This window comes from Carassius carassius, chromosome 44 (genome assembly GCF_963082965.1).
Source record: "Carassius carassius chromosome 44, fCarCar2.1, whole genome shotgun sequence".
Classification (NCBI taxonomy): domain Eukaryota; kingdom Metazoa; phylum Chordata; class Actinopteri; order Cypriniformes; family Cyprinidae; genus Carassius; species Carassius carassius.
Genome location: NC_081798.1, coordinates 22,093,445 through 22,106,121, shown reverse-complemented (window position 1 = coordinate 22,106,121; position 12,677 = coordinate 22,093,445). Strand labels below are relative to the sequence as shown.

Here is a 12,677-nt window from a genome sequence, read left to right as displayed (position 1 = left end):
TTTTACCTGATCTGAAAGCATGCGGACCTCCTCCAAGATGGAAGACAGGGGTCTGCTCCTTTCTCTGCCACGAGTGAAAGGCACTATACAGTAACTACACATGTTATCACAGCCACGCATGATAGACCTGGAAATCAAACCCAATATGTCACATTTTTCATTGTTGTACGAGTTTAATTTAATTTATTCAAATGTATGACATGGGGATGCAGAATAAACATATACAAGGAACTTTTCAAAACCCTTAGTACAAAACTTTCAACTAATCACACTTGTAACACCACTTTTAAAACCTGATCTCATGATTTCATTGTAGTTGCACATATTTTAATTCCACATAATCACTGTTTCAAGACACAAGATTATTGTGTTATGTATAGGGAACATTTGGTTTAATCAACAAAACACAATAGTAATATCTTCTTTCAATTTTGTAATTTTAACAATCTGTAAATCTAAGAGCAAACAATGCAAGATAAATGTTTCAAATCACCTTTGTTGCTGAAATAATTACAGTAATACAGGCAATAACTTTCATGATAGAAAATAAACTTACTTTACCTTACTTGCATATCTCACATAAAACCCATAATGTTTGTAAAAGTATTTATCCAATGTGTTATCAAAAAGTGATGAAGGTATAACATGGACATAAGTTTTTGTGCTAGATAAGAGTTTACTGTCAATGCAGTAAAATGTCCTCACTTTGCCATATTAGGGTCGTTCCGATAGACAATAGTATCGTGTATCGACAATAGTCAGAGATATCGACATAAGCAGATGTCTCTGACGATAGTCAAGACGATATTAGGCTCATTATCCTATTAATGTATTAAATAGTAATAATAATAACTTTATTATAACTTTTTATTAATTTTATTTTTATTAGGCGGCAAGTTATAATTCGGCTATCAAACTGCCCAGCTATTTCACTTCAGCACCGCATGTCACACACACACACACACAGCACGCATGCGAGCGCAGGAGGATTAGAGCCTGCAGTCGCTGAAGAAGTTGTAACGCTTTGACTCGAATAACTCGTTAAATCCATGAAAGGAAAGAGATAGAAAATGAGGAGTTGGTGTCCCACACATTTAATGGCTGATACACGACAACGCGCTCTTCTCATACATGAGAGATTAACTCTTTCTTGGCGTTACAAATAAAGTAATAATAACAAGGCGGCAGAGCAAACTTATCATCCATAGTGGATCTCATGTTGTCCTTCTCTTTAAGACTGATCACTTAACTTATAACACTAACTATGTGGTGATAACGTAGAAGGACTATGTGAGAACCACTATGGATGATAAGTTCGCTCTGTTGCCTCGTTATTATTTTCATGCACACCGCACTATAATGTGATGTATGCAAAATACATAGTTTCGGCCTTTACAAAGTCTCCATCCACAAACAGACGCACATCGTCTGCAGAAAAAAGGTATGTCATCACAGTTTAACAAGTAATCTGAATGGTTTATATATATTTATGTAGTGCAATATTTTAAACGAGCCCTCACTAATTGAGTTTAATGCCACAGTTATGTTAGAACGCATCTCATTCTTGTTTCTGTTGGCAGTGCATCGGTCTCGTCATGAGGCGCGTGGTCCACACGAACATATTAAGTGGCGGAAGTCTCCGCGTTCAGCGCAAATCCCGCCCTGCAGCTGATTCAAAAGTTTTCAAAAGGCATCACGCGAGTGTGAACAACACTACAACTAGGAAAAAAAAGACCGTAATTCAAACGCAGCTCCCGTCTGCATTTAAATAGACCTTTGCTCTTAATTCCGATCGGGCCAACCCAATAACGAAATCTGAGTATGTTTGAAAGTGTATTTTTTGATTATTGGTGATTCCACAGGCTCTCTCTCGTGCACCAAATAGTTATGCTATGATAAAGAACAAAGAGTCTCTCTCATGCTCCACCCATGCACGATAATATTGTGTATCGTCAGTCTCATGTGCTGACGATATGACGATCTGAAAAATGACCATATCGCCCAACAGTATGCCATATGACTGAATCTATACTCTAGCTGAACTTTTCAGATGAAGGGTGAGTTATAGTAATGTGCAGTCTTGACCATGGCAATGCTTCTACAGTATATGCAGTATCACACGGCATTATGTAAAGTGAAATGCTGTATTTGATGCCATCTGTCTCCCTTATTCTGATACATCTCTGATCAGTTTCTCTCCCTTGTGTGCTGCTGTATGTTCAAAAATAGCAAAACACACCTTTTGGAAAACACTGCGTTTTACAAATGAGATCGTCCTCAGAGGGAGGTTTCAGGTGATTTTTTCAAGTTTTGCTTACTTCTGGGAACCATTTTGTCCCCCAGATATGGTTACAGTAAGTAGGTACACACACACAGGTTTTCATATCATTATGGTGATATTCGGGAGTAGTGGGTTTTATACTGTATCCCCCTACACTAACCCTACTCCTAAACCTACCCTTAAGGAAAATAAAAATAAAATTCTCATAGGGCCCAAAAAAGGACAATGATTTCAGATATTGCCATCTTTGTGGGGACATTTTGTGCTCGTAAAATAGGGTTTACCTGAACCCTTACCCTTGAACGCTTACACACAGATCTGTCTTGACACCATCATTAAAGGGGGGGTACAATGGTGTTTCATGTATTCAGAGTTGTTCACAGTGTTAAAGAGATGGATTCTCATGCTAAACATGAGTTTTAAAAAATAATTTAGAAGAATGACTGAGAATTTCTGTGTCGAAAATCTTACTTCCAGGTTGGTACAAGTTTCGGCTGATTTTTTCGATCGTGGATTTAATGACGTAGACGAGAGTGGAACTCCTTATATGATCATTTCTCTCGGAAAAGCGCGCCCGCGCACACGATGACCAGATGAGAGCGAGACCGCGCACATCAACGCATTTCCTTGGGAGATCATCGGCAGCACTGCATATGATTTGTTCGAGAATGTCTCAAAATAACTACGTTTTTGGATGTGAGGGAAAGTTTACCATGTTCAGCTTCCCAAAGAACCCAGCGTTACACGAACAGTGGATGCAGTTTGTTTTTCCGGGGCAGCAACGGAGTGTATCAAGTGCCTTTGTGTGTTCTGGTCATTTCAGGGACGAATGTTTTATAAGGCCATCCTTAAAAATATTTTGGTTTGCAGTAACAGTATTTTTTTTTTTAAAAAGGGTCGGTAGGTCGGTCTATTTTTTTTTTTTTAAGTTTCAATGTAAAAAAAAAAAAATTTTTGTGATGGTGACAACGTCGGTATGAATTTAAACAAATTGGCATATCGTGACGCCACTGACTGGGTCTTCAACCCGTGCCTTCGGGCGCATCATTGCAAACCTCATTTTGATGCAGGCTATATAGACCACAAACAAATTTAAATCTTTGTCAAAAACATGTTTATTGCATGAATTTCAGGTGAGAAGAAAAAAAAGAGGTACTGTTTTACTTGCATCCACCGCTACGTATCAATGCAACCTACAAATGAGTGACCGTTTACTTAGCTTTCTTGGGTTGTCACTTCCTGTTTGATTTGAGTGACGAGTGTTCATTGAATCGATTGTAAAATCGATTTTGCATGTCTAAAGTTTTATACGGCAAATAAAACCAAATATAGGTAAATCCATGGACAACAGGCAGGACGAATGTAAAGATTCAATATATTGGTAAAGACCAATATTTCTGATGATTTAGTGGCGTGAAGTTATGTGCACAATGACAAACAGGAGTGCAACATTTTCGAAAAACAATAAGCAGAGTGGACTGCCATAATGCAAAACATTTACTGCAGGCTTCAACATTGCTGTGTTTACGATTAAATTTTAACAACAACAAAAAAAATCGCATAGGCGATTTTCTTGGGCTGTCAAAAAGATTATTTTTTCGAATATTTGTCGAATTTAAAATAAAAATCCACATTCGAATGCGCATTCTAATTTTAGGTGTGCATTAAGGAAGCTGCCTTATGAGGCCCGGAACGTGTTCCATTCCATCTCGCCGCACGCACAGCTGTGTCTACACAACTTTCAAAGGCAGACGAGCTCGACACGCAGTATCTGCTGTCTCATCTTTCACCTCGTGTATGCGCACCATCCGAAGTATACTTGATCTTTATCAGTGGCGCACGAGATGCGATGACGATGTATGTGCCATTGCATTATAAGGTTATGTTAGCCTATCCAGTTGAAGCCACTTAAAAAAAAGAGAGAGAGAGAGAACATCAGTGTGGAGAAGATCTTAATTACATCAAAACTGAAACCAAGCCGCTCACACAGAACGAATATTTCTGCGCATTTTCTATAGGAACACCGTTGGACTCATGTCTCACACAAGAGAGCCGCATAGAGACTTTATGTTGGGTTTTTGTTCCCCATCCCACTGCATCTCATGTTTTTAAATGAAAAAATTTATCCTGTGTGACTGGTTTTCCGCCCTTTTTATTTATTTAACAATGCATGCATACATGATGCTGTTTTGTTTATAGTTCTTTAAGCAACTTAATTAATAATAATTGGTTCATAAACATTATTTTAAATATTATGTTTTTTTCACAGTCATGTATTCTAATACTTTAAATAAACATAGTTCAACATTCAAAGTAATATTTTGCTCGATGCGCTATTTTGAGGCCTCAGAAGAGAAGCAAAAAGCTTTTCTTCAACCTAACTGAAATTATGCATTTTAAATTCGAATACAGTTTCGAATTTTTATCATATTTAAGTAAAAAATTGTAATTTTTTTTTAGCTATTTTGACAGCCCTAGGCGATTCTAGCCTGAATCTGTATCTGTATGCATGAGACTGTCTGAATACCGGCAGAATTCACATTTCTGTTGTAAAAAGAGAAACACTGTGCAGAAGTATTATTTGCTGTTATGCGTGTTTGTCCGAAGCTGCAGTTGCTGTGTGACGCCTGTTCAAAAAAAAAAAGAAAAAGAAAAAAAAAAAACCTGGACGCACTCCGAGAGAAGGTCGTTAAAATCAATTTCCTATTTTCGTTTTCGAAACTTGTGTTGGTTGATTCACAGAACACAGTTTAAGATATTTTAGATTTAGTCCGAGAGCCTTCTGTCCCTCCATTGAAAGTGTGTGTACAGTATACTGTCCATGTCCAGAAAGTAAATAAAAACATCTTCAAAGTAGTCCATGTGACATCAGAGAGTCCGTTAGAATTTTTTGAAGCATCGAAAATACATTTTGTTCCAAAAATAGCAATTTCTTCTATTCCGGATCTGTTGTGAGCGCGGTCACTGCGGTGTAGAAATATCCGGTTCACGAACGAATAACACGATGTAACTGGATCTTCTTGAACCAGTTCACTGAATTGAACTGAATTGTTTGAAATGGTTCGCGTCTCCAGTAAGCATTAAAGGTCCCGTTCTTCGTGATCCCATGTTTTAAACTTTAGTTAGTGTGTAATGTTGTTGTTAGAGTATAAATAATATCTGTAAAATTCTAAAGCTCAAAGTTCAATGCCAAGCGAGATATTTTATTTAACAGAATTCCCCTACAAAAAAATGACCCGTTTGGACTACATCCCTCTAGTTCCTGCAGTAATGACGTCACTAAAAAAGTTTTTTGACTAACCTCCGCCCACATGAATACACAAACAGGGGGGCATGGTCTTGTTGCACTCCGACGGAGAAGAGGAAGAGTTGCATTTGTGTTTGTCGCCATGTCATCGAAATGCTGTTATTTTCATCTCGGAGTCCAATCATCTTTGTTTGGCCTTCCCAGGGATGCTGTACTTGGAGATTAATGGTTACAATTTATGTTTAACTCGGTTCCCGAAAATTATCTCCAGCACATGCTCCTGCCCACTTGCTTCTCAAAACTAGCCCAATCGCGTTTCCAGGAGGGCAGCGTGCTCTAAGCTGCTGTCGAATCACAACACAGGAACCGCTGGCACAATCACAACTCGTTACGTATTTCTGAAGGAGGGACTTTATAGAACAAGGAAGTCATCAGCCCGTTTTTATGACAGTGAAAACAGCGGTATACAGGTGAATTGTGTTAAAATACTGTGTTTTTATACACGTGAAACATGAACACGTTATATTGCACACTGTAAACACAATCAAAGCTTCAAAAAAGCACAAAAAACGGGACCTTTAATCCACAAATGACATAAGCTGTTAACTTTTTTAATGGGCTGACACTCCCTCTGAGTTAAAACAAACCAATATCCTGGAGTAATTCATGTACTCAAACAGTACACTGGCTGAACTGTTGTGAAGAGAGAACTGAAGATGAACCGAGCCAGATAAGGAAAACAAAAGACTGACTCGTTCACAAGTCAAGAGCCGTTTCTGTTGGACACGTCCGATTCCAGAACCGAGGAGCTGATGATACTGCGCATGTGTAATTCAGCGTGAAGCAGACTGACACACAGAGCGTCTGAACCGAACTGATTCTGTTGATGATTGATTCTGAACTGATTCTGTGCTAATGTTATGAGCGCGGGTAAACCGAAAGCTTGAATCAAGGGCAATCATCGCCAATGACGTCATTACGTCGATCGCAAAAGAACCAGTGAACCTTTTTCTTCAACCAGTTTCTTGAATCGAACTGCCAGAAAGAACCAATTCGCGGAAAAGAACCAAACTTCCCATCACTACTGGTGATCCGACAACCGATGCAACCGGATCTTGACTCGAGAATGTTCGAGTCACTCGATCGTTCGTTATCTGGCTCGGCACGGTGTTCATCTTCAGTTCTCTCGTCATAGCAGTTCAGTCAGTGTACTGTTTGAGTACATAAATTACTCCAGGATATTGTTTTGTTTTAACTCAGAGGGAGTGTCAGTCATGTTAAAAAAGTTAACAGCTTATGTCATTTGTGGATTAATGCTTACTGGAGACGCGAACCGTTTCAAACGATTCAGTTCGATTCAGTGAACTGGTTCAAGAAGATCCGGTTACTTCGAGTGATTCGTTTGCGAACCGGATATCACTACACAGCAGTGAATGCGCTCACAATAGATCCGGAAGAGAAGACAATGCTGAATAAAGTCATAGTTTTTGCTATTTTTGGAACAAAATGTATTTTCGATGCTTCAAAAAATTCTAACGGACCCTCTGATGTCACATGGACTACTTTGAAAATGTTTTTATTACCTTTCTGGACATGGACAGTATACCGTACACACACTTTCAATGGAGGGACAGAAGGCTCTCGGACTAAATCTAAAATATCTTAAACTGTGTTCCAAAGAGAGAAAGGAGGTCTTACTGGTTTTGAACGACATAAGGGTGAGTTATAAATGACATCATTTTCCTTTTTGGCTGAACTAACCCTTTAAAACATGGAGCAGTCCCAGTGGTAAAAGACTCCATTCATGTAAGTACATTTGCATCAGATTTCTGTCTTTTGTTGGAAATCAGCACACAAGTGAATATATATATTCTATATAAAGACATTTTGGATATATGAAAGATGCAGTACTACTCTATAGGTACTCAAGATTAACATGAGATTAGGTGAAACTGTGTATGTTATGTACCCTTTAAACAGTGCTCCAATAACCAGTGAGAAACGACTAAATTTGGTCCAGAATCAATAAATAGCACTGCGAATTAATAAACATCACTGCAAAATCCAGTGGAAAATGCTTGAATTTGGTGCAGAATTTAGTAATTTTGGCATGGTACATTCATGTTATTATACATTATAAATATAATAATGTACATTGCAATAAATATATATATTACTGCTTTGGGTTTATGTTCACGGTGTGTGTGTTTTCACTGCTATGTGTGTGCACGAATTCCGAGTATGGGTCACCATACTAATAGGTATGTCACATCACTTTCACTTTCATATTATATGAATAAGGAAATGTAATTGCAGTCATTTTTGTTGTAAAGCTTTTGCCTTCATAATAAATTATGTTTTTCATAACAAATACCATAGTGTTATAAAAGTCAGTTACTTTTTAACTCAGTAGTGACAAACCATGCACATGGTTACCATGATCTATAAATGTATGATTCTATGGAATAAGAATGGTATTTTATTGAGATGTATAGTCATATATACAGATTCCAGTTCATTTTTGTATTTTCTGTATAAAAAAACATTTTCACATTTTATACTTACTGTTTTTCACTGTTTCATGGTTAATGTAGCTATTTTAAATCAGCATCCCAACTTAAGCTTTACATTACAATGAGACAAAAAAGCAGTATTATTAAGCAACTTCCCTTCTTGTGAAATACAGTAGCAATATTGTGATGTTCTACAAAAGGTGTGCATTACTCACACAAAAGCACTGTGTCCCTCTGGAGTCTGATGGACAGGCATGACATCAGCGTAAGTCTCTTCTAATGATAACAGCACATTACTGGCCCTCTGACCTCTGTAACCAAGAGATAGCAACCGAGGCAGATCTCTGTATGCATCTGGCCCTGCCAGAACATCCACCAACTTCTCCTGCTCAAGTAATTTAGTCTTCAGTCTTTCTGCCATGCAACCTACAGAAGGACATAAGATATTTGCATTAGGGCTTGACAAGAAGGATTACCAGTTGATGGAACTGTAACTTGCCTAATCAGGGCAGGAACTGCATTTCTGCCAACAACATCCAATAGAAAAATTTTCTAAAATTTTAGAAAATTTGCTAAATGACATTTAAATTTATTTATTTTATTTTCAGACAACATATTGGCATGGCAAAAACCTGCATTGTTCTTTTCTAATCAGCGATGTGCATGCACATTTACACTTTTTAAAATAAAGAGGAACCGTCATAATAGTTACCTAGGACACCTATTTTTAATAAAGGCTTGTGTTTTTGACACCTTTTCTTTAAGGCAGTGAGATGTTTGAGTCGGTTCCAAATAGTTTGCTCTGCCTTTTCTCTGTCGAAGGAGAAAAACAATTAAACCCTAAATCTGAAAAAATAAAAAATAAATACACTTATTATTTCATGGTTAAAAAGGAGTCTTTCTTACCTTACAGAGCAAGTGACAAGCAATACTACATCTGCCTATAGAAGAATATCAGACAAACAGTATTAAAGCATTCATGTAATGACAGAAAATTAACCATATTCGGCTATTCTGAAGGTATCTCAACCCTTACAAAAATTCACCATGGTAATCATAATTTCTACAGATGTTTCCATGATGACTTTTTATTGGATACAGTTTGCAGTACCTCTGGCAGCTCATGTGTCCGTGAATATCCTGCTTTCTGAAGAATGGACCAAGCAATTTCAGTGTCACTGACATTCATCTGACATCCGTATGTCTCAAAATACACTGAAATACATTACACTTGTCAACATCATGTGGCATAAATACTTCATTCCAAGAAAGAATAGAACACATGCTCATTTGATAACTTTTTTTATTTACTATTTGGGTTAATGTGTTTGCTTTAATTATTTTTTTGTTTTTCCAAGGCATTGATTTCAAAAACAGTATCATCATAACTATTAAACTATATCTTGTTATTTTTACTTAACCTCAGAACAATCTCAAAGTAAAAAGAGGTTTTAAAGTCTGATTTTGTGGTGGCTGTGCTTAAAAAGTAAATTATTATAATCTTAATTCAAGTGATGAAGGTCTTGTTGAGTACTACTGTAATGTTACCCTGTCTGGTTTAAATGTGTGAAAATGATTAACAGTTGAAATCATTATAATTTTATCAAAATAATCAAAACTTGTGTAATCAGTTACATTACTAAAGTATTTAAATAGTTACACTACCTACACTTACTACAACATTTTAAATAGGGTAATCTGTAACCTAACACCTATTACCAAAGAAACCTTTCCAACACTGCTAAGAAGCTACATTTGAATAATAATAACAATAATAATTTATGTAACAAATTGTAAAGTTCTTAGATATAGCTCAAAACGACGAATAAATGATTTTTATTATTATTATTATTATTGCTGTAGTCTAATAATTATTTTGTCATTGCGTTTGTAACAAAGCAAAAACAGTTTTTCATATCGTTTATCAGACACTAATACATTATCTGTCAATCTCTAGAAAAAGGTCCTGACCTTTCTGTGATCGTGCTGTTGTGCATTCAGGAATATGGTACTCATTAAATTCATCATTGCAAGCGTCATAGCTTTTGTCAGAACTCTTAATAAAGTCCTGAAAACTGGGACCACATGCCAGTTTATTCTTTAACTGCACCACTCTTGTCCCATTGGTAGAGGATGATTTAGAGCAATAATATCGGTCGCATGTGTCCCCTTGAAGGCGTCGAGACAAACATTTCCTAAAAGTAAATCTGCAGAATCTGAAACTGCTGCTTATGTTCATGTCTCACTGACCTAACTGAACAGCTAAAAACAAACAAATAAATGCATTACTGAACCATTACACTAATCAATAAACGAACTACCCCAATTAACTATTCCAACAAATCTAATGAAATGAAGAAAACACAACACTCAACAAAAGTAGCTCAAGCTACAAAGTACATGTGTAAACGATGTAAATATGGCGACGCCACTGAGATATATTTCAAAATAAAAGCCAGGCTTCTTCTTCTTCTCTTGTTTTTTTTTATTTTATTTTTTATTTTTTTTTCGAATTGGCAAACCATCGTTAATGGTGCATGTCCGCCATGTATTGTTCTGGAGTGTGAAACGTAAACGGTTCAGCTATAAACTATTTAACTATAATCGATGAGGTGGAAGAGGGGGAGAATTTTTTAAAAAAATTTATACATAAATAAATACACATTTAAAGCTTCAAACTCTTTCCATTAATCTTGTCTTTTTTAGATACTTAAACAATTCTCCATATTTTCTTGACTGCATTACCCCATAACCTAAAATTTTCTTTAGAGATATACCATTAATTCCCATCAGTTCCAGTTCTTGGAACATCTGATGTCTTTCCCTTTCATATGCTATACATTAGAAGAACATGCTCAGCTGTTTTTGGTAGTCCACGTCACCTGTTTCATGTTTCCCTGTGTAAACTGTTATTTAATGCTGCATGTCCTATTCTCAATCTATATAAGATAACCTCATTCCTTCTATTTCCATAACTCTCTCTTTACCAACACTGTCCCGGATCTTAAATAAATGCCTCCCTTTTCTTTCATTTTCCCAACTTTTTTTGCCATTTCTTTTCATCTTCAGTATATATCAATCTCTTTATTTCAGCTTTACTTATTGTAATTTGGAATTCAATTTGGAATTTTTCCAGGGTCTTCTTTGCAAGCTGATCATCTCATTCTCGTTCCCCTCTACTCCAAAGAAAAGAAACCGATAACCTTAACTGCCTTATCCTATAAATATTCTGTAGAATTTCATATAATATGTCCTGTCGTGTTTCTGATTTTCCCCTCTATATACTTGTCACTGAATCTGTACAAACCACAACTGTGTTAGGCTGTTACGTCCCAGTTTCTCTCTCTACTCATTCACTTTCCCTAAGCAGGAGGTAAGGGCTGCCACCTGATTCCACTAATTGACGACCTGATGGAATTGTGGGAGGAGAGGAAGCGGTGAGGTTTTAAAGGGTTAGTTCACCCAGATAGCAAAATTATGTAATTAATAACTTACGCTCATGTTGTTTCAAACCCGTAAGACCTCTGTTTATCTTTGGAACACAGTTTAAGATATTTTAGATTTAGTCCGAGAGCTCTCAGTCCCTCCATTGAAGCTGTGTGTACGGTATACTGTCCATGTCCAGAAAGGTAAGAAAAACATAATCAAAGTAGTCCACGTGACATCAGAGGGTCAGTTAGAATTTTTTGAAGCATCGAAAATACATTTTGGTCCAAAAATAGCAAAAACGACGACTTTATTCAGCATTGTCTTCTCTTCCGTGTCTGTTGTGTGAGAGAGAGTTCAAAACAAAGCAGTCTGGATATCCGGTTCCCAAACAAATCATTCAGTTCACCAAATAGAATTGAATCGTTTTAAACGGTTCACATCTCTAATACGCATTAATCCACAAATGACTTAAGCTGTTAACTTTTTTAATGTGGCTGACACTCCCTCTGAGTTCAAACAAACCAATATCCCGGAGTAATTCATGTACTCAAACAGTACACTGACTGAACTGCTGTGAAGAGAAAACTGAAGATGAACACCGAGCCGAGCCAGATAAGAAGAATCGAGGAGCTGATGATACTGCGCATGTGTGATTCAGCGTGAAGCAGACTGACACACAGAGCGCCTGCACCGAACTGATTCTTTTGGTGATTGATTCTGAACTGATTCTGTGCTAGTGTTATGAGCGCGGGTAAACTGAAGGCTTGAATCAAGGGCAATCATCGCAAATGACGCCATTACGTCAAGCGCAAAAGAACCGGTGAACCGTTTTCTTCAACCGGTTTATTGAATCTAACTGTCCGAAAGAACTACTGGTGATCCGAAAACCGATGCAACCGGTTCTTGACTCGTGAACGAGTCAGTCTTTTGTTCGTTATCTGGCTCGGCTCGGTGTTCATCTTCAGTTCTCTCTTCACAGCAGTTCAGTCAGTCTACTGTTTGAGTGCATGCATTACTCCGGGATATTGGTTTGTTTGAACTCAGAGGGAGTGTCAGCCACATTAAAAAAGTTAACAGCTTAAGTCATTTGTGGATTAATGCATATTAGAGATGCAAACTGTTTAAAACGATTCAGTTCGATTTGGTGAACTGAATGATTTGTTCGCGAACCGGATATCCAGACTGCTTTGTTTTGAACTCTCTCACA

At 37.1% G+C, this 12,677-nt stretch overlaps 1 protein-coding gene across 1 annotated transcript in view; it reads right to left on the bottom strand.

The window, feature by feature from the left end:
• The window catches only part of cdk5rap1 (CDK5 regulatory subunit associated protein 1), a 65,415-nt gene extending 54,952 nt beyond the window's left edge, over positions 1-10,463 (bottom strand). The window contains exons 1-6 of the mRNA XM_059538122.1: positions 10,013-10,463; positions 9,153-9,256; positions 8,948-8,982; positions 8,754-8,854; positions 8,257-8,467; positions 7-127 (exon numbers count right to left, since the gene is read on the bottom strand). Of these exons, the coding sequence (XP_059394105.1) occupies positions 7-127; positions 8,257-8,467; positions 8,754-8,854; positions 8,948-8,982; positions 9,153-9,256; positions 10,013-10,280 (840 nt within the window). The 5' untranslated portion in view covers positions 10,281-10,463. The remainder of the gene's footprint in view (positions 1-6; positions 128-8,256; positions 8,468-8,753; positions 8,855-8,947; positions 8,983-9,152; positions 9,257-10,012) is intronic.
• Between the last annotated feature and the right edge of the window lie 2,214 nt (positions 10,464-12,677).